Below are 22,461 nucleotides of genomic sequence, written 5' to 3'. Positions count from 1 at the left end.
GAATAGACAGAGAGATAGGCCTATGTGTTCCTTTTATCATATTTCTTCAATGTCAAATCAGTGTGTCTAGTTTGCAACTAAACTGTCCCTGTTTGCAAATAATTAAATCTGAGACGTCATTAGGAATCTGAGCATTGTACTTTCAAAACTTAGGCCTACCTTTCCACCCCACACAGAATAGGCCTACTGACGCATAAAAACTGCTGGCTACTCTTCTTCCGTGGCTTAACCCAACGAGAGAAGGTCACTTCTATTGCACAGAAAGTGAATAGCTTAATCAATTAATAGTGACAGAATTTGATTACTTCCCAAGTAAGTACATTTTTGGTCTCCTTGGTAATAGAAGGTTGTAGCTCAGCCTCTGAATGTCAAAGAAACAGCTGTTTCTAGCATAAAGCATCGCAGACCAAAGCGCTGTTATAGATCACTATATAATCGGATCCGTTTTATTTTCCTAAAAAACCTTAAGCTAACATGGGGTAAGCCTGTGCTTTTTCTATAATAAACAGTAGGCCTCTTATACCCCCTCAATTTGAGTCTTGGTTTTAACTTAGCAGCTCTTCACTGACAACGAGAAGGCTATTTAATGGAAGGTCGAGGAAATGACCTAAAAATCTATGGATATAGCAGCCTATAGCCTAATTTAGTCTGTCAAACAGGTAGGCCTATGTCTTATTTCTTAAATAGGAAGCAATAGGCTCCAACACAAAGCCCTCGTTAGTAAATTCAAATGAAAACGGTTTAAATGAATTATGCTGTTTACTCAAATTTGCCTATTTTCAGTACCATGTCCATTTCCGATTAATTGTGCCGCAGCTGCTGCTTGAAGTTTCAGCTCCACAATGTCATTTTCTCAAATCTGGCTTATTGTGAAGTGAATAATTCTGCTAAATAAGCCTACATCATGGGAAAGAAACATTATTTTTTAATAAAATTAATTATAGTAGTAGCAAGCTGTCAAAGTTGACCTCTAGTCCTCCTTCACATCTTTGTGCTCTCCTTCTCAAACTGAACAAAGCATATCCTATAGGTTAGTCCAAGCGCAAAATAGTGCATTTTTTGGATTAGGCCTAATCAACAACTAAAATCGGAAGAAGCCTTTGACTCTCCTCCTGAACTGCCACTGTAGGCCTACAAAGCACAGCCATTGGTTAGGCAGCACACAAACAAGTTTCTGATCAGCAAGAGCAGAGCAGGTCTACTGCCATTTCAACCTTAAGCAGTAGACCTCTGTTATGAAAACACATTAATCTCTGGGTTAGAACTCCTTTAGGAGCGACATGGACCGGGATACGATCCCCATCACCAGAGCCTATAGACGTATAGGAATGTGACACACATGCACGGACGGACGCACACACACACACAAACAACCCAAGAATGTGGCTGCTGAGGGTAGTTCAGAATTCTGTATCCCGGGGCGACACACCTGAGTGCTCCGCTAAAGCTTAACGAGGCCAAACACCTGCCCTGACTTGCCTACTCACCTGGGTGCGTGTTGTTTTGGGATGGGGGCTCTGTAGAAGTGGGAGGCGTGAAGATGGATAAGGGTGATCATAAAGCAGCTCCTGTCATTATGAAGAGCACTTCTACTTCAACTGCTGTTGACCTCCATCTACATCTGCTCATCTCAAACACCTACACATACCCCATTTATAGTGCCTTGCGAAAGTATTTGGCCCCCTTGAACTTTGCGACCTTTTGCCACATTTCAGGCTTCAAACATTAAGATATAAAACTGTATTTTTTTGTGAAGAATCAACAACATGTGGGACACAATCATGAAGTGGAACGACATTTATTGGATATTTCAAACTTTTTTAACAAATCAAAAACTGAAAAATTGGGCGTGCAAAATTATTCAGCCCCTTTACTTTCAGTGCAGCAAACTCTCTCCCGAAGTTCAGTGAGGATCTCTGAATGATCCAATGTTGACCTAAATGACTAATGATGATAAATACAATCCACCTGTGTGTAATCAAGTCTCCGTATAAATGCACCTGCACTGTGATAGTCTCAGTGGTCCGTTAAAAGCGCAGAGAGCATCATGAAGAACAAGGAACACACCAGGCAGGTCCGAGATACTGTTGTGAAGAAGTTTAAAGCCGGATTTGGATACAAAAAGATTTCCCAAGCTTTAAACATCTCAAGGAGCACTGTGCAAGCGATAATATTGAAATGGAAGGAGTATCAGACCACTGCAAATCTACCAAGACCTGGCCGTCCCTCTAAACTTTCAGCTCATACAAGGAGAAGACTGATCAGAGATGCAGCCAAGAGGCCCATGATCACTCTGAATGAACAGCAGAGATCTACAGCTGAGGTGGGAGACTCTGTCCATAGGACAACAATCAGTCATATATTGCACAAATCTGGCCTTTATGGAAGAGTGGCAAGAAGAAAGCCATTTCTTAAAGATATTCATAAAAAGTGTTGTTTAAAGTTTGTCACAAGCCACCTGGGAGACACACCAAACATGTGGAAGAAGGTGCTCTGGTCAGATGAAACCAAAATTGAACTTTTTGGCAACAATGCAAAACGTTATGTTTGGCGTAAAAGCAACACAGCTCATCACCCTGAACACAACATCCCCACTGTCAAACATGGTGGTGGCAGCATCATGGTTTGGGCCTGCTTTTCTTCAGCAGGGACAGGGAAGATGGTTAAAATTGATGGGAAGATGGATGGAGCCAAATACAGGACCATTCTGGAAGAAAACCTGATGGAGTCTGCAAAAGACCTGAGACTGGGACAGAGATTTGTCTTCCAACAAGACAATGATCCAAAACATAAAGCAAAATCTACAATGGAATGGTTCAAAAATAAACATATTCAGGTGTTAGAATGGCCAAGTCAAAGTCCAGACCTGAATCCAATCGAGAATCTGTGGAAAGAACTGAAAACTGCTGTTCACAAATGCTCTCCATCCAACCTCACTGAGCTCGAGCTGTTTTGCATGGAGGAATGGGAAAAATGTCAGTCTCTTGATGTGCAAAACTGATAGAGACATACCCCAAGCAACTTACAGCTGTAATCGCAGCAAAAGGTGGTGCTACAAAGTATTAACTTAAGGGGGCTGAATACTTTTGCACGCCCAATTTTTCAGTTTTTGATTTGTTAAAAAAGTTTGAAATATCCAATAAATGTCGTTCCACTTCATGATTGTGTCCCACTTGTTTTTGATTCTTCACAAAAAAATACAGTTTTATATCTTTATGTTTGAAGCCTGAAATGTGGCAAAAGGTCGCAGAGTTCAAGGGGGCCGAATACTTTCGCAAGGCACTATATCAGTTGTTGATTATCCGTTGTGTGTGTGTAAGAGTGTGTGTGAGTGATTGCTGGGAATACACCTGCATGAAGGTAACACCCATTTCTCTGAAGCGTGGAGTAGGATGTGTGTGTGAACATGATTGTGTTTGAGTGTTTGTGTGTGTTCTCTCGTGATGTGATGTCGGGAAGCAAATGTGATAAAGACAAGAGCTGATTTGAGACGTTGGCTGTGTGTGTGTGTGTCTGTGTGTGTATGTGTGTGTGTGTGTGTGTCCGTGTGTGCGTGTGTGCGTGCGTGGGCATGTGTGTGAGAGAGAATGTGTCTGTAGAGGGGCAATGGTGCTTTTGCACTGTAAAGGAAGTGAGCTCAGACAGGAAGAGAGTTCTGAATTAGAGGAAGTGCTCTGGAGCGGCTGGTGATTTGTGTTTCCTCTGCAGAGGAAAGGAGGAGAGGAGGAGAGAGATGATAATAAAGGAATGAAGAGGAGGAGAGGAGAAGGGAGGACCATGGAGAGGAGAAAAGAGTAGATGAACATGGAGGAGGGGAGAGGAGATGAGAATAGAAGAAAGAGGAGTAAAGAAGATGAGAGGAGAAACAAAGGAGGGGACAGAGGACGGCTGAGAAGAGACAAATGAAAGGAGAGAAAGAGGATGGAGGGGAATGATAGGAGGATAAGGAGCAGGAGCTGGAGGACGAGAGAGAGGGAGAGAAAGGAAGGAAGGAGGGGTGATTGAAGGGAAGGAGGTGCGGTTGATGGGGTTTTAACAAGGCTCTAATCATCTCAGCTGTGCTGTTTCACTCGTCTCTGTGTGTGTGTGCATGTGGTAGGGGTAAACATACTTCGATCACTCGCCAAGGCCAACCCACCCAGATCCTCAACAAACATAGACACACCTCCCCATCATGTCATTCTGGTGCTCTTACTGTTTGTATACATATCTATATGAATATTTTCTCTGTGTTTAATCCCTCCCCTTGCTGCTATTGTCCTTCGCTTTAATTCTTACACAGAGCTCTGAAATAAATCCCACTCCAATCAACAGTTGACAATTCACAATCTCTGTCCCATCTCATTCCATGGCCTTTAGGGTGGAATTGTCATTACCACTGCCAAAAACTATGGTCGTGGTCTTCTGTGGTGAACTTGGTCCCTCAGGGCGGTTTGACCAGAGACAACCACTCATGGTCACAGTCATGGTTGTAGAATGCCACTGTGGTGTGTGTGCATGTCTGTGTGTGTATGTGTGTCCCCCAATGTGGGCATGGGCATGCCAAACACTCCCATACACTCGTGGGAAAACGGCATGGAACATTCCAACCCATTCCTCCCACTGGAGTGTGTGTGTGTGAGTGTGTGTGTGTCATTCCAGCCTGTGCCCTGCTGAAGTCATTTTCTCCCTTCTGGAACACTTTCACACAGACATTCTCTCACATGTGGCAGCTGTGCTTGGAGAGAGGTTTCTGTGAGTGTGTGTGTGTGTGTGTGTGTGTGTGTGTGTGTGTGTGTGTGTGTGTGTGTGTGTGTGAGAGGGGGGGGGGGTTTTTGTAATATATGTATTTATAAAAAACAATTGTTTCGGGGGTTGTTCAGCTTTAATAGTGCAGGTAGATTGTAGATTCCATCAATGTAATTTTCTGCATCATTTCCATCCCCCCATATACGTATTTATATATATATATATATAACTCAGCAAAAAAATAAACATCCCTTCTTCAGGTCCCTGTCTTTCAAAGATAATTTGTAAAAATCCAAATAACTTCACAGATCTTCATTGTTAAGGGTTTAAAACACTGTTTCCCATGCTTGTTCAATTAAGCATAAACAATTAATGAACATGCACCTGTGGAACGGTCGTTAAGACACTAACAGCTTACAGACGGTAGGAAATTAAAAAGTCACAGTTATGAAAACTACTGACTCTGAAAAACACCAAAAGAAAGATGCCAGGGTCCCTGCTCATCTGCGTGAATGTGCCTTAGGCATGCTGCAAGGAGGCATGAGGACTGCAGATGTGGCCAGGGCAATAAATTGCTATGTCTGTACTGTGAGACACCAAAGACAGTGTTACAGGGAGACAGGACGGACAGCTGAACGTCCTCGCAGTGGCAGACCACGTGTAACAACACCTGCACAAGATCGGTACATCCGAACATCACACCTGCGGGACAGGTACAGGATGGCAACAACAATAGCCCGATTTACACCTGGAATGCCCAATCCCTCCATTAGTGCTCAGACTGTCCGCAATAGGCTGAGAGAGGCTGGACTGGGGGCTTGTAGGCCTGTTGTCAGGCAGGTCCTCAACAACATCACCTATGGGCACAAACCCACCGTCGCTGGACCAGACAGGACTGGCAAAAGTGCTTTTCACTGACGAGTCGCGGTTTTGTCTCACCAGGGGTGATGGTCGGATTCGCGTTTATCATTGAAGGAATGAGCGTTACACCGAGGCCTGTACTCTGGAGCGGTATCGATTTGGAGGTAGAGGGTCTGTCATGGTCTGGGGCGGTGTCATTGCATCAACGGACTGAGCTTTTGTCATTGCAGGTAGTCTCAATGCTGTGCGTGACAGGGAAGACATCCCCCTTCCTCATGCGGTGCCCTTCCTGCAGACTCATTCTGAGTTTATATACACACAGTACAAGTCAAAAGTTTGGACAAATCTACTCATTCAAGGGTTTTTCTTTATTTTTACTATTTTCTACATTGCAGAATAATAGTGAAGACATCAAAACTATGAAATTACAGATATGGAACCATGTAGTAACCAAATAAGTGTTTAACAAATCAAAATATATTTTCGATTTTCGATTCCTCAAAGTAGCCACCCTTTGCCTTGATGACAGCTTTGCACACATTTATCAGGTTTCAGGTATGACCCAGATGCAGACAGTGCCGAAGAAACAAAAGCTTATTTCTAGTACCGGGGCAGGCGAACGACAATTCAAAGGCAGGCAGAGGTCAGTAATCCAGAGAGGGTGCAAAAGGTCCAGAATGGCAGGCAGTCTCAAGGTCAGGGCAGGCAGAACGGTCCAAACTGGGAAGGACTAGGAAACAGGAGCAAGAACAGACAGCAGCAGGGAAAGAAACTCTTGTAGGTTTCACGAAACAAAACAAACTGGCAACAGACAAACAGAGAACACAGGTGTAAATACACAGAGGATAATGTGGGAGATGGGCGACACCTGGAGGGGGTTAGAGACAAGCACAAAGACAGGTGAAACAGATCAGGGTGTGACACTCTTGGCATTCTCTCAACCAGCTTGTTGGAATGCCAACAAAGGAGTTTCCACATATGCTGAGCACTTGTTGGCTGCTTTTCCTTCACTCTGTGGTCCAACTCATCCCTAACCATTTCAATTGGGTTGAGGTTGGGTGACTGTGGAGGCCAGGTCATCTGATGCAGCGCTCCATCGCTCTCCTTCTTTGTCAAAAAGCCTTTACACAGCCTGGAGGTGTATTGTGTCATTTTCCTGTTGAAAAACAAATGATAGTCCCACTAAGCGCAAACCATATGGGATGGCGTATTGCTGCAGAATGCTGTGGTAGCCATGCTGGTTGGAACTTCATTGGGAAACTGCCTGTTTCTCAGGCCCAGAAGCTAGGATATGCATATAATTGGTAGATTTAGATGTGTTTTCTAAAGTTTGTAAGGAAAGCGCTTGGAGGAAAGCGTGTTCTTTCTTATATATCTCCGGTAATGAACGTACTATTCTCCGTCTTAAATTTGATAATTTATTTGCGTATTAGGATACCTAAGGATTGGTTATAAACGTTGTTTGACTTGTTTGGAAAAATTTATTAGTAACGTTTGGGATTCATTTTGTATGCATTTTGATGGAGGGAAACGGAGTGGATTATTGACTGAAGCGCGCCAGCTCAACTGAGTTTTTCTAGATATAAAGAAGGACATTATCGAACAAAAGGACCATTTGTGATATAACTGGGACCTTTCGAGTGCCAACAGAAGAAGATCATCAAAGGTAAGGCATTTTTTATATCGCTATTTCGGACTTTCGTGTTGCACCTGCCTGGTTGAAATGTGTTTTTCATGTGTTGGTATGTGGGGCGCTGTCCTCAGATAATTGCATGGTTTGCTTTCGCCGTGAAGCCTTTTTGAAATCTGACATGGCGGCTGGATTAACAACAAGTTAAGCTTTATTTTGATGTATTGCACTTGTGATTTTATGAAAGTTAAATATTTATATTATCAATTTCACCGGATGTTGTCGCGGTGTCCCGCTAGCGGCACGCCTATCCCAATGAGGTTTTAAGTGTGCCTTGAATTCTAAATAAATCACAGACAGTGTCAACAGCAAAGCACCCCCCCCCCCCCCACACCATCAGTCCTCCACGCTTCACGGTGGGAACCACACATGCTGAGATCACCTACTCTGCGTCTCACAAAAACACAATTTGGACTCATCAGACCAAAGGACAGATTTCCACACGTCTAATGTCCATTGCTCATGTTTCTTGGCCCAAGCAAGTCTCTTCTTATTATTGGTGTCCTTTAGTAGTGGTTTCTTTGCAGCAATTTGACCATGAAGGCCTATTTCACGCAGTTGAAATGTGTCTGTTACATGTGAAGCATGGATGGCAGGCAGCTTAGCCCCAGTGATGTCCTGGGCCGTATGCACTACCCTCTGTAGTTGCGGTCGGAGGCCGAGCAATTGCCGTACCAGGCAGTGATGCAACCATGCTCTCGATGTTGCAGCTGTAGAACCTTTTGAGGTTCTCAGGACCCATGCCAAATCTTTTTAGTTTCCTGAGGGGGAAAAGTTAGTTTCATGACTGTCTTGGTGTGTTTGAACCATTCTAGTTTGTTGTTGATGTGGACACCAAGGAACTTGAAGCTCTCAACCTGCTCCACTACAGCCCCGTCGATGAGAATGGGGGCGTGCTCGGGCCTGCTTTTCATATAGTCCACAATCATCTCCGTAGTCTTGGTTACATTGAGGGATAGGTTGTTATTCTGGCACCACCCGGCCAGGTCTCTGACCTCCTCCCTATAGGCTGTCTTGTCATTGTCAGTAATGAGGCCTACCACTGTTGTGTCATCTGCAAACTTAATGATGGTGTTGGAGTCATGCCTGGCCATGCAGTCGTGGGGGAACAGGGAGATCAGGAGAGGACTGAGCACGCACCACTGGGGGACTCCAGTGTTGAGGATCAGTGTGGCAGATGTGTTGCTACCTACCCTCACCACCTAGGGTCAGCCCGACAGGAAGTCCAGGATCCAGTTGCAGAGGGAGGTGTTTAGTCCCAGGATCCTTAGCTTAGTGATGAGCTTTGAGGGTACTATGTTGTTGAACGCCATATAGCATTCTCACGTAAGTGTTCCTTTTGTCCAGGTGTGAAAGGGCAGTGTGGAGTGCAATAGAGATTGCATCATCTGTGGATCTGTTTGGGTGGTATGCAAATTGGAGTGGGTCTAGAGTTTCTGGGATAATGGTGTTGATGTGAGCCATTACCAGCATTTTAAAGCACTTCATGGCTACGGACGTGAGTGCTACGGGTCTGTAGTCATTTAAGCAGGTTGCCTTTGTGTTCTTGGGCACAGGGACTATGGGGGTCTGCTTGAAACATGTTGGTATTACAGACTCAATCAGGGACATGTTGAAAATGTCGGCGAAGACACCTGCCAGTTGGTCAGCACATGCCCAGAGCACACATCCTGGTAATCCGTCTGGCCCCGCAGCCTTGTGTCTGTTGACCTGTTTAAAAGGTCTTACTCAAGTCGGCTACGGAGAGCATGATCACACAGTCGTCCGGAACAGCTGATGCTCTCATGCATGCCTCAGTGTTCCTTGCCTCGAAGCGAGCATAGAAGTGATTTAGCTCATCTGGTAGGCTCATGTCACTGGACAGCTCGCGGCTGTGCTTCCCTTTGTAGTCTGTAATAGTTTGCTAGCCCTGCCACATAAGATGAGCGTCGGAGCCAGTGTAGTATGATTCAATCTTAGCCCTGTATTGATGCCTTGCCTGTTTGATGGTTCCTTGCAGGTCATAACAGGATTTCTTGTAAGCTTCCGGGTTAGTACCTCACCTTGAAAGTTCCGCACCTTGAAAGCGGCAGCTCTGCCCTTTAGCTCAGTGTGAATGTTGCCTGTAATCCATGGCTTCTGGTTTGGGTATGTACGTATAGTCACTGTGGGGACGACGTCTTCGATGCACTTATTGCAGGGGTGGCAGGGTAGCCTAGTGGATAGAGTTTTGGACTAGCAACCGAAAGGTTTCAAGTTCAAATCCCCCAGCTGACAAGGTACAAATCTGTCGTTCTACACCTGAACAAGGCAGTTAACCCACTGTTTCCAGGCCATCATTGAAAATAAGAATTTGCTCTTAACTTACTTGCCTAGTTAAATTGAAAAATTAATTGATAAAGCCAGGGACTGATGTTCCAGTCTGTAATAGCAAAACTGTCCTGCAGTTTAGCATCTGACCACTTTTTTATAGACCGAATCACTGGTGCTTCCTGCTTTAATTTTTGCTTGTAAGTAAGAATCAGGACAATAGAGTTGTGGTCAGATTTACCAAATGGAGGGCGAGGGAGAGCTTTGTGCGTGTCTCTGTGTGTGGAGTACAGGTAGGTGATCTAGAATTTTGTCCCCTCTGGTTGCACATTTTACATGTTGATAGAAATTTGGTCGTGTCAATGGCATGCGTACTGGGAGCGGAGTCAAGTGCAGGAGAGCAGAGAGTTGTGAACAGGCGCACACTTTATTTAGGCAGGAGAAACCAACAGACGGACGCCACTGTGTCGAAACCTCCAGCCAATGCAGAAGTGCAAACGAACAAACAGTCACAGTAATATTGTATAAACACAATAACATACCTCGTGAAATAAAACACGGAATAAACGCATACCAGTAAAACGTGTCAACATAGACACGTAACACAAAACAATCTCACACAAAGACATGAGGGGGAACAGAGGAATAAATACATGTAGTGTGATTGAGGAAAGAAAACCAGGTGTGCAGGGAACAAGATAAAACAAATGGATAAATGAAAAATGGAGCGGCGATGGCGAGAAAGCCGGTGACTTCGACCACCGAACGAACAAGGAGAGGGGCTGACTTCGGTGGAAGTCGTGACAGGTCGAACTGATTTAAGTTTCCCTGCATTAAAGTCTCCGGCCACTAGAAGCGCCACCTCTGGGTGAGTGGTTTCCTGTTTGCTTATTTCCTTATACAGCTGACTAAGTGCGGTCTTAGTGCCAGCATCTGTCTGTGGTGGTAAAATAACAGCCATGTCTTAAGGTAATGATGGACTGTCTTTTCTCTTTGCTTATTTGAGCTGTTCTTGCCATAATATGGACCAAATAGGGCTATCTTCTGTATACCACCCCTACCTTGTCACAACACAACTGATTGTCTCAAACGCAATAAGAATGAAAGAAATTCCACAAATTAACTTTTAACAAGGAACACCTGTTAATTGAAATGCATTCTAGGTGACTACCTCATGAAGCTGTTTGAGAGAATGCCAAGATTGTGCAAAGCTGTAATCAAGACAAAGGGTGACTAATTTGAAGATCCTCAAATATGAAATATATTTTGATTTGTTTTATACTTTTTTGGTTCCTACATGATTCCATATGTGTTATTTCATAGTTTTGATGTCTTCACTATGTCGTAAAAAGTCCTTTATAAATTTGTCTGTCCTAGTTAAAGACAAGTTATCATCCAATAGGCTTTGATTACATTTCCAATATCCTCGGCCCACATGGAAATTCTATAAGAGTAATATAATTGCCAATTATTTGATGGTCTGACCGCGTTCTGTCCCCTATCAACACTTTTTTTTGTGCCTGCATGTGTTTACGTTTCTGTGTTTGTTCTCAAAATGCAATCAGCCGGCTGTGGGCATCCCCGCTTCTCACACGGGTTCCCGGGTTTTACAGCTGTTGGGGTGTGTGTGTGTGTGTGTGTGTGTGTGTGTGTGTGTGTGTGTGTGTGTTTATCTTTCTGGGCCTCTCTGTGTCTTTACAGTATATGTGTGTTTGACCGAGTCTAACCTCACTCTCCTTTCTCTCCTGTAGGACCCAGAGACACTCTGTCAGCCAGAGTCAGACCAGATGAGTCCAGACGAGCCACAGGTGACAATAGATATCTCACTCAGCTACATCACAATGTACTGGTAGTAGAATAGGTGCTAGAGTAAGATCTTTATAGTTTGGACCAGCAGCACTATGGAAAGCTGCTTTCAGTTTATTTTCAAAATAAGGTGTTAGAGTTTACATGCTCAATTTTTCCTTACTTTAAAATAAAAATGGGTTGTTCATGAAAAGAAAGAACACAAACATACCTTTAAGATGTAATATTAATAACCATTTGACTGTATATGAAATGTGTGCATGTTTCTTCCCAGTCTCCCTTGGACCTGATAGACACAGGGAAATGCCTGAAGGTCCAAACAGCCACACCACATCTGGTCAGCCTGGGCAGTGGGAGACTGAGTGTGGCTATCACCCTACTGCCCCTTAAAGAAGGTAACACACACACACTTGATTGGGCCATACATGCCATGTCCCTTTTATCTGTTTCCCTAGAACCCCCTGTAACCATGGTAACTGCTACTGGGGAGAGGGAGAGAGGGGGAGAGAGAGAATGGGAGAGAGGGGAAGAGAGAGAAAGGGAGAAGGGGAGAGAGAGATGAGGGAGAGAGAGAGAGAGAGGGGGTGATAGAGAGATATGGGGACACAGAGAGATGGGGAGAGGGAAGAGAGAGGGAGAGAGAGAAAGAGAGTTTGGGCGAGAGAGAGGGAGAAATGGGGAGAGAGAGAAAGGGAGATGGGGGGATGTGATACTCTGGGAGGAAATCAGGTCACAATAGAGCCAGGACAGGGAGCCAAGCTGACTTCCTCCCTCAGGGAACACTAAAGACACACACACACGCATGCACGCAAATGCAATCGCACACACACTGTAACAAGTGCACACACATACATGCAAGCACACATGCGCACAGTCACGGTATTTTTACTGTATAATGACATAATTACAGTGTATTTATAGCCCTTTCAGTCATTGACACCACAGGTGTCTCTGGTTCATCAGTATTCCAAACAGATATCTTGTTAACAAGCCAACAGGGTGTAGATGGTAGCAGAGATAACAGAGATCTACACACAGAATCAGACTGACTGGTAGGGAGACTTAAACACTCTCTTAAACAGATGTGCTAAGCTTAGCTGACTATATAATTCTCTAGCCTAACAATGCAACACTCACCCCCAAAAAATCGGATCTAAAGTCAACTCAACTTTCACCCACAACGACATAACATACATTTTTCCAGGAGTGACCCGTATCGGGCGTGAGGATGCAGCGGTACCCCAAGACATCACCATCCAGGGTGTAGGTATTGAGGCGGAACACTGCATCATCATCAACACATCAGGGGTCATCATCCTCGACCCTTGTGGGAACCTCTGCTCCTTGGACGGCATCCCTGTGACATCACCTGTCCCGCTCACACAAGGTGAGATATACACAGGAATGCACACACAAAACCGCAAACAAACACACTTTGTCACCACCTACTGGTAGTACTTGTTTAAGTGCAGTGTTGTTTGCCTTGCCTGTGTGCCTTGACTGCATTGGTTACAAATCAAATCAAATGTTATTCGTCACATGCTTCGTAAACAACAGGTGTGGACTAACAGTGAAATGCTTACTTACAGGCCCTTCTCAACAATGTAGAGAGAAAGAAAGTAGAGAAATTATAGAAAAGTAAAACACGTAATAATACTGTAGATACACAATGAGTAATGATAACATAGTTATATACAAGGGGTACCAGTACCGAGTCGATGTGCAGGGGTATGAGGTAATTGAGGTAGATATGTACATATAGGAAGGGATAAAGTTAATAGGCAACAGGATTGATTATAAACAGTAACAGCAGCGTATGTGATGAGTCAAAAACGTTAGTGCCAAAAGGGTCAATGCAAATAGTTAAATAGTTACCTAGCTACCCAGACTAACTATTTAGGAGTCTTATGGATTGGTGGTAGAAGCTCTTCAGGGTCCTGTTGGTTCCAGACTTGATGCATCAGTACCGCTTGGTGTGCGATAGCAGAGAGAACAGTCTATAACTTGGGTGGCTGGAGTATGCCAATTTTTAGGTCCTTCCTCTGACACCACCTGGTATAGAGGTCATGGATGGCAGGGAGCTCGGCCCCAGTGATGTACTGGGCCATACGCACTACCTCTCTGTAGCACCTTGCGGTCGGATGCCAAGCAGGTGCCGTACCAGGCAGTGATGCAACCAGTCAGAATGCTCTCAATGGTACAGCTGTAGAACCTTTTGAGGTTCTGAGAGCCCATGCTAAATATATTCAGCCTATGAGTGTGTGTGTGTGTGCGCGCATGTGTGGTTAGCTTTTTCCTTCCTGTATACAATGAGTATACAAACATTAGGAACACCTTCCTACTATTAAGTTACTCCCAGTTCAAAGGCACTTAAATATTTTGTCTTGCCCATTCACCCTCTGAATGGCACACATACACAATCTATGTCTCAATTGTCTCAAGGCTACACTGATTGAAGTGGATTTAACAACTGACCTCAATAAGGGATCATAGATTTCAACTGGTTAGTATATGTGACGGAAAGAGTAGGTGTTCCTAATGTTTTGTACACTCAGTGTATATGTGTATGAATCATATGGGGAAGGTTTATGACCTGGGTTCTTCATGGTGTTGTGAAGCTGTGTGTGTGGTGTTTGTGTGTGGTTGAGTCATTAGCCTTTTAGCTTAATTATCCTTGGTTTGGAATGGATAGCTCCTGTTGTTTACAATGCCATGACTCACAACTTCCAACTGCAGAGAACACACTCGTATTTTTCCATTCCTCTCTGTCTCTCTCTCTCCTTCTCCTTTTCAGTCTTTCTTTAGACATTTATTTTTCTCTCTCTTTTAGTCCTTTTCACTCTCACTTCTCCTATTTCTCATCTTTAAATCCTTGATCCATTCTCCTTTTAATTAGTTTTCTTCTCCTTCATTACCCAACATTCCTTTCTCTTTTTCCTTCTTTGGGTTTTTGGAAGGTGTAAACAAGAACGCAAACACATTCCTCTATTTTCACATTCTCTCACTTTTTTCCCTCCCTCTCTCCCCATTAATCTCCCTCTCTCTTTCCACACCTCTTCCCCAGCTCTGTCGTGGTCTGGTCGGACCACTGTCAGTTAAATATTGACTGACCTGTTTGTTTTCTCACTGTGGCAAGCTGACTCAAATATTGACAACATCTTGGTGTGTATATGTACTGGAGACCAATGTGCCTCTATACTGCGCTCACATAAGAATTACGGTATTTTGCCTGTAAAAAAAAAAGAGTAAATGTTTACATGACCCCCTTTCAAACAGGCCCATTTTTTCCACATTCTTGCCTGCATATAAAGGTTAAATAAAAAAGTATGCCTTTTATACCTCCAGTGCCCATGCTGGCATGCCATTGACAAGTGGTTTGAATAAATCCATTGACTATACAGCATCAAAAAGGAATTCATTGTGAATTTGTTTAGGCAGGTCCAAAACAACAGAATGGCATATTTTGAGTTGAATCATCTTACGTCTAAATGAATGATATCAATAGTTCATTATTTTGTTCATTAAACAGACAAGCCACACTTACCAAGATCACAGTCAACACACATACATTTTGTAGTAATAATATACTGGAATATAACAGAATAAAATACAAATTGACTCTAGACACATAATAGGGAGGGGGGGGGGGTTCGGAAGGCAAGAAAATGGCCTTGCCGAAGTCCCCCCCTTCGAATTCCCTTAATTGTGTCACTAGAGTCAAATACTTTCTGTGGCACACATCGGAGTCAAATACTTTCTGTGGCACACATCGGAGTCAAATACTTTCTGTGGCACACATCGGAGTCAAATACTTTCTGTGGCACACATCGGAGTCAAATACTTTCTGTGGCACACATCGGAGTCAAATACTTTCTATAGAACACACTTCACGTCAAGATAGGCAACCAACGTGAATATGTATGGATGTTAAATTAAATATAGAGGAGGGAGTAAAATGTAGGCACGCAATAAACATTTCAGAACAACTACTAGTCGAATAAGAAATGGGAGAAATGACAAGTTTTGGCAAAGAGATGTATTTATAGACCAATACACTTGGAACAAATAGCCAAACCGAAAACTGCAGACATTACTAGTGCCTCCCATGCGATCAAACCGCCATAAAAAAAAAAATGAAACTTAGCCTAACTTGATCATTGACAGCTGCCTTTAAGGACACAAATAAAAAATGCTACTGCTACTAAGATCAGTGAAATGTAGGCTAAACTGACATCGGAGTGAAATCTCAACTAGCAAGCAAGTCTCAGCAATGAAGAATTGAGTGTGTGCGCGTTTACGCAAAGGGGGGGGGCTCTGGCAGGGGGGAGATTTTTGGCACAACACCTGCAATACCTTTCAGATACAAAGAAAAGCCGGAAAAACATCTTAGTGTGAAAAGAGAGGGATGATAAGAAGACAAAAAGGCCAGGGCAGAGGGCAAGAGGTCGAGAGAATGGGAGAGTTCATGGTAAGGACAGAGAAGAAGGAACAGAGAGCGAGAGAACCTTGTGGGATTTAGAGAAAGAGAGCGTGAAATGGAAACATCCTCTAGGATAATCTCTCAGGCTACAGACGTTAGCCACACACACACACACACACACACACACACACACACACACACACACACACACACACACACACACACACACACACACACACACACACACACACACACACACACACACACACACACAAAGTGATGTAACTTGACTGTTTTGTTGGAAACACATATTGTGTTTGCTCAGTATTACCAATAACAGAGATTATAAACCATACTGCTGACTCATATCAATATGATGATGTGGAGGCACCAGACAGACACACACACACGCACACACACACACACACATACACAGAAACACTATCCCTGAACATGTGTCTGCCAGGAGCAGAGTGATTCCTCACGAAACCAGGACAAAAAAATACCATGATTTTAGTGAATTTTACTCAATTTAACCCATAAAATGTCCCTTTGGAGGAAGGATTGTTTACATATATTTGACATTTGTTTCTAAAAGCATAATTGAGAAATAATTGATCAAATATGGGATATTTATGGAATTCTGGCCTTACCCAGGCCACCTTTTTTTTGTAAAAAAAAAAATGTAAGCCGTATTTTACCAGGTAAGTTGAGTGAGAACACATTCTCATTTACAGCAACGACCCAGGTAATAGTTACAGGGGAGAGGAGGGTGGATGAATGAGCCAATTGTAAGCCAGGGATGATTTGGTGACCATGATGGGATGAGGGACAAATTGGGAATTTAGCCAGGACACCAGAGTTAGCACCCCTACTCTTACCATAAATGCCATGGGATCTTTAGTGACCACAGAGAGTCAGGTCACCTGTTTAACATCCCATCCAAAAGGCAGCACCCGACACAGGGAAATGTCCCCAATCACTGCCCTGGGATATATATTTTTGACCCGGGAACAGTGTGCCTCCTACTGGCCCACCACTTCCAGCAGCACCTGGTCTCCCATCCACGACCAACCCTGCTTAGCTTCAGAAGCAAGCCAGCAGTGTGATGCAAGGTGGTATTTTAAGACACTATAAAATTTGATATTCAGGTGCTACTAAGCAGAAATTGTCATTTGAAGTGTCACCACTTGTTTTGTAATATGGGTAGTATTTTGATTTCAATAAAAAATGTCTTACATTAATTTATGAATATTGAGAAAAAAAAAAACATGAATTAGCAAATATACACATTTTGATTAGTCAAATTTGTCTATATATTCTTGAACATAATAGCATGGGAATATCAATGTTCCAGAGTTACATTTTGTGAAAATCCCCAAAATCATGGTCTTTTTTTGTCCTGGTTTTGTGAGGAATCACTCTCTGAAAATATCAGAGTGGATGTTTTTCTCCTTTTCTCTCCACCCTATACCATGCAGTCTCTCATCACAGTTCTCTACCTCATTCCATTCTGTCCAAGGCTTTCACTTATTTTCTAGTCCACTGTCTCTCTTTCCTTCCCCTTCTCTATTGAGTAGTTTTCCGAAGCTGTACTTCTGTGGGTCAGATCAAAGTTGTTATCTAATTAAATATTTAGGCTGAATTTGGAAAAATATGGCTTTGATAAAAAATCACATCTATTTAAGTTTGAGTTGTTCTTTTCTCCCTCTAAGCTGTTGAGCTCTATAGATGTGAGGTTGGTAACATTCCTCACAAGGTGTTTCCACAGAGAAGGGAAAAGTAGGCTAGGTAGACAAAGAAATAGAGTAAGGGGGCGGGGACCAAATACCTCTGGCTTTTAAACCACTGTGTTCCAACCAACAGAGAACGGGGTCCGAGACTGTTTTAGCTGAACTGAAATGCATTTTTAATCAAATACATTAGTTTGGGGTTTTACAAGCGGCTGCTTTTGATCTCATTCAGAACTTGTAAACTGTCTTAGGGGAGGGTTTTGCTTTTTACCCCAGTCTATTCGCGTCAAGCAGGCGTCACCACCCCTTTTTTGGAGAGTTGGTGCGCTCCTTACCTCAACCCCATCTGGATGGAAATCTGTTGAACCCCGAAGTCCCGAGTCATTTCTGGAGCTTTGGACTGGGTTGAAGGAGGATAAGAACGCGATGGTAATTGTTCAGACATAGAGAAATAACCGAAAATACCGCAGTTGTATTCGCTGAATGGGACTCTGTAAAAAGGTTAGTAAAGATAACCTCATTTCAGAAATTCCCTGAATTGGAAGACCCCTGTGAGTGCGCGTGCATGTGTACATCAATTTGGTTTTGTAGCCTTTTGTGACTAGAAAACGACAATAAGGTCTGACCATCCATGATATAAAACGTATAGTTTTAACCATGTTTAGGCTATATAGTGTTTGTTTACAAATATTGGAGTGAAACAAGCTTATATTTTTGGTTCTGATGCGGTACGACCGTTGAACTAAACTAAGAATAAGTTATTTTTCAAGAATCAATGGGTACGTTTAATTCAGAACTCCCAAAATAGATGAAGCAACTGCAGATTGCTCCTTGAAGGAAACGTTTAATTTTTATGATACAGCTCTTTTCATTGTTTGGCAAATTGTTGTTTGTCAGCTGCTCTTGATTAGGCTAAATGCAAACCATTTGCGTCACGCTTGCTCTGTTGCAACCATAAATTGTATAGTTGAGATAAGAACCTCCTGCTTAAATGCTTTCCAGATAGTCTTTTATATTGTCTACGTTTGCAGGGGGAAATTAACTTCATGACCTACGATCAAATTTGAAAAGGCTACCTTGACGTCAACAAGGTAAGCAGCACCGTACGAGTCACCTTTGTGAAGAATGGTATTATCGCGCGCACCTCGGGGGTTGTAGTTCACAGACAACCAATCACGTCGTTCACTTGACAAGAAAAAACAGCCTGCGGTCATAGAAAGTAGAACTGAAGTGACGCCAAAGGAAATCTTTATCTGCCTTCCTGGGACTCGGTTATTGAGAGAGTGCCTTTGATTTCAGATGTCTAGATTAGTCACGTTACTTTATTTGTTTTATAAAGGAGAGAGGACATGTAATTGAAAGCGGCAGCATCTGTCAGGTGACATGACAAAGCTACACATGTACACCAGCTGCCTCCCCTGTTCAAATGCATCCTCCCTCCCTTACTTTCTTTCTTCATCCCATCCTACTTTAGGCAATAGTAGGCCTATTTTTCAAAGGGACACTAATCGTGTCAGTTATCACACCGAGGAAGGAATGATGCATTGACTTTTGCAGTGTTTTTTTTTTTAGGGCCCTGAAAAGCCGCTGTGATCCACTCAATACATCCAAGCAGCAGACCAGAAGATTGAGCCCCCACCCCCCAAATCCAATAACCTAGATTGGAAGATCGTATTTGGTAGTTATAGGGGCCATTACCTACCCTCCTCTTCCCCTCCAGCAGCCAGTGTGACATATAGTCTGTGGGATAAAGGTCTAAGTGTTTAATATTATAACCTAATGGTCCACATTTGGCAATTAGATAGACACATATTCTACTCTTATTCCTAAATATAGACCGGTTTCCCTCCCATAACATTGTGGTTCCGTGTTAGGTTAATTTAGATTAACCAGAAGAAATTGGTACCAGATGTCTTCTTCACTGGCATCTGTGAGATCAAAGTGTGTGAGGTTATCTTTGTAGCTGGGGATATCTGTAAAAAACAAGATTGTGTGTTTGTTGTTTGGAGTGGTTGTTGTTTTTGGGAGAAGGGAAATTAGAATGTAGTGTAATGAACAAATAAGGGCAACAGTCCTATAAAATGGGCAGACAGTTGAGTCAAGGAATTTGAGTTTATGAAGAAAGACTGCTGTTACACACACACACACAGATGTTCTCTCTCTCCTTTCCTCTGTTTGCTGTCATGCTAAACACCATATGGTACTGTGAGTGATTAAACAGAGACTGTAAACAGTCTTTATACACACCCATGGTCACACATGGCATATACAGCTTCGTTATCCTATGATTCTACACGACCTGACCAAAGGTATGTGGACACGTGCTCGCCGAACATCTCCTTCCAACATCATGGTCATTAATATGGAGTTGGTTCCCATCCTTTGCTGCTACAACAGCCTCCACTCTTCTGGGAAGAAATAAGAATTTGTTTTTAACTGACTTTCCTAGTTAAATAAAGGAAGAGAAAAAAAGATGTTGGAACATTGCTGCTGAGACTTGCTTCCATTCAGAGCATTAGTGAGGTCAGGCTCTGATGTTGGGCGATTAGGCCTGACTCGCAGTCTGCGTTCCAATTCATCCCAAAGGTGTTCGATGGGATTGAGGTCAGGGCTCTGCGCAGGCCAGTCAACTTCTTCCACACCTATCCGGTGTATGTGACAATACAACATATTTGTTTATTTTTGATTAAGTCGCATGCATGGACACCTTTGGGATGCATGTGTGTGATCTTTGATGTGTGTGAAGATACGTGCCAAATCAACACAATGTGTCCTATCCTACTTTGTTTACTTTGTAGTGCCTAGTCCAGCTGCATAGACTAAACAGTCCTGTGTGAAAACATTCTCAATTCAATGGAAAAGGTCAAAACCAGAATTTCACATTTATGTCTTGAGTATTATTTCCTGTGTTAAGTGTGTGTGGGTAATAAGACACACTCAGCAGTGTGGTATGAGAAGTTTTGGTCTTAGTCCTGTCCTTGGCTTATTCTCTAGAAATACTACAGCGAGCCCAGAAAAGTACCCTCAGCTAAAAACACACACTTGCAGTTTTTCAGTAAGGGGGAAGCATGTCAGACATATTTCTTTACATGACCAGACACACACACACACATTATTCACACATACACACATTACTCACACACACACATTAGTTACACACACACACATTACTCACACACTAGTTACACACACACACACACACACATTACTCACACATTAGTTGCACACATCAGCAACATGTTAAAACCACACACACACACCAGATCAGACTCTGAGCCCTCTAAGGGAGTCACGTCATCCCTATTACCATTACCCCCTCTCCTAACATTGGGGTTTTGGGACAGAGAGGTGAGTGAGAGAGAGAATTAGCCCAGACATTTTTCCATGCTGTATTTTTCCATTCTTTCGCTCGCTCTCTCTTTCCTCTCCCCGGTTTGGTTTACTCTCTGGTATCTGTCTGAGTGTAGGTATCTCTGGTATCTGTCTGAGTGTAGGTATCTCTGGTATCTGTCTGAGTGTAGGTATCTCTGGTATCTGTCTGAGTGTAGGTATCTCTGGTATCAGACAGATGGATGGAACAGTTCTGTCATTTTCACATTGTTTTTCTCCATATTTAAGCTGCTTGGGAGGGATCCCTGAAACATCAATCCTACAAGCATCAGCATTGTTTAATACAGAGATAAGTGGCTGAATTGTTTATCTGGATCATGTGGAAGGGTCAGTTTGAGGCTGGCAGAGAGATGGCCAAGATGGTGTTCTTTTTCTGTCCTTCACTCAGGGATCTTCTTACCACTGCATTCAAGAGAGAAATAAAGAGAGCGATAAGGGGTTCCCCCCTCGTTCTTTATCTCCCTCTTTCTGTGAGGTATTTGGAGAGAGTTATCAGGTTGTGACCCCGATGTCTTGTTTAATACCTGACTCTGTGATCCTAATTGATGGCCAAACACTGTGGTCTGGAAAGTCCCAGACTGTGTGTGTGAGTGTGGTGCAGATGGATTGTCTGTTATACAGAGAACCTGGAGGTCTAACACATGTACTATGTTGAATTATTTATTCTGTCTTCTGTTATTTCTTCTGTCATTTAGTGTGTGTTTATCTGACTGTTTTCTCTCCAGGTTATTCTCTGTGTCTGGGTCAATCCTACTTCTTCCGCTTCAACCATCCAGAAGAGGCCAGCCGTATGAAGAGCATGCTGCCCCAGAAGAGCCCTGTCTCTCCTCTGGCCTACAGCACAGGTAGCACACACTTGGCCCTACCCTCTTTCACCTCTCTTCTCCTTTGTCCCCCCCTCTATAGATCCCATATCAGCCCCTAGTCCCACAGTTCTCATGTCACTTCCTCTCTCCCAGTGTTAGGGTATAGTTACAGGTGGAGCCCGCCGCGACAGGTGTACGTGATTGAGACGCGGTCATGTGTAACTGCTTTATTGAGGGAAAATGTACTTGCTTTGACTCTGTGGTTGTCTCACCCAGCTATCTTAAGATGACTGAACTAACTGTAAGTCCTTCTGTATAGAGGAGACTTAGCATCTGCCAAATGACTAAAATGTAAACTAAAGCATTCTTAGGTCCTTAATATGTATGTGGATATCTTCATATGTTTTTGCTGAGGCAGAGGGTCTTTGACAAGTCACAGGGTTAGAAACATACACACACACACACACACACACTTCTCAAGATGGGTGGAATGTTTTTCACATCTGGCAATAGCTGTCGTCGTGGTGATGCAGCTGTGTTCTGCTGTAACCGTGGTGATTGATCTCTGCATTTGAACATGGTGTGTGTGTGTCTGCGTATATCATCGCTGCTCGCTCACTGTCTCCGCAGCTAGACAGCAGGAATGTACACACACAAATATACATCTGTATAGGGGTCACACACACTGAACTCAATTGTATAGCGAGGAGCCATGGACCATTTTTAGTGTTAATAGTT

The 22,461-nt window shown here is 43.2% G+C and overlaps 1 protein-coding gene across 4 annotated transcripts in view; it reads left to right on the top strand.

Moving 5' to 3' along the window:
• LOC135522724 (pleckstrin homology-like domain family B member 2) overlaps positions 1–22,461 on the top strand; it is a 47,024-nt gene that overhangs the window by 3,271 nt on the left and 21,292 nt on the right. For 2 of the 4 annotated variants that reach the window (XM_064949255.1, XM_064949256.1), the window contains exons 2-5: positions 11,320–11,376; positions 11,649–11,769; positions 12,579–12,761; positions 21,643–21,762. In XM_064949255.1, the coding sequence (XP_064805327.1) occupies positions 11,320–11,376; positions 11,649–11,769; positions 12,579–12,761; positions 21,643–21,762 (481 nt within the window). Of the gene's footprint in view, positions 1–11,319; positions 11,377–11,648; positions 11,770–12,578; positions 12,762–17,872; positions 18,029–18,558; positions 18,619–21,642; positions 21,763–22,461 lie in introns of those variants that run through there. The other 2 variants (XM_064949258.1, XM_064949257.1) reach the window with 2 other exon arrangements.

This window comes from Oncorhynchus masou, chromosome 30 (genome assembly GCF_036934945.1).
Source record: "Oncorhynchus masou masou isolate Uvic2021 chromosome 30, UVic_Omas_1.1, whole genome shotgun sequence".
Classification (NCBI taxonomy): Eukaryota; Metazoa; Chordata; class Actinopteri; order Salmoniformes; family Salmonidae; genus Oncorhynchus; species Oncorhynchus masou.
This window is presented reverse-complemented; position numbering and strand designations above follow the sequence as displayed.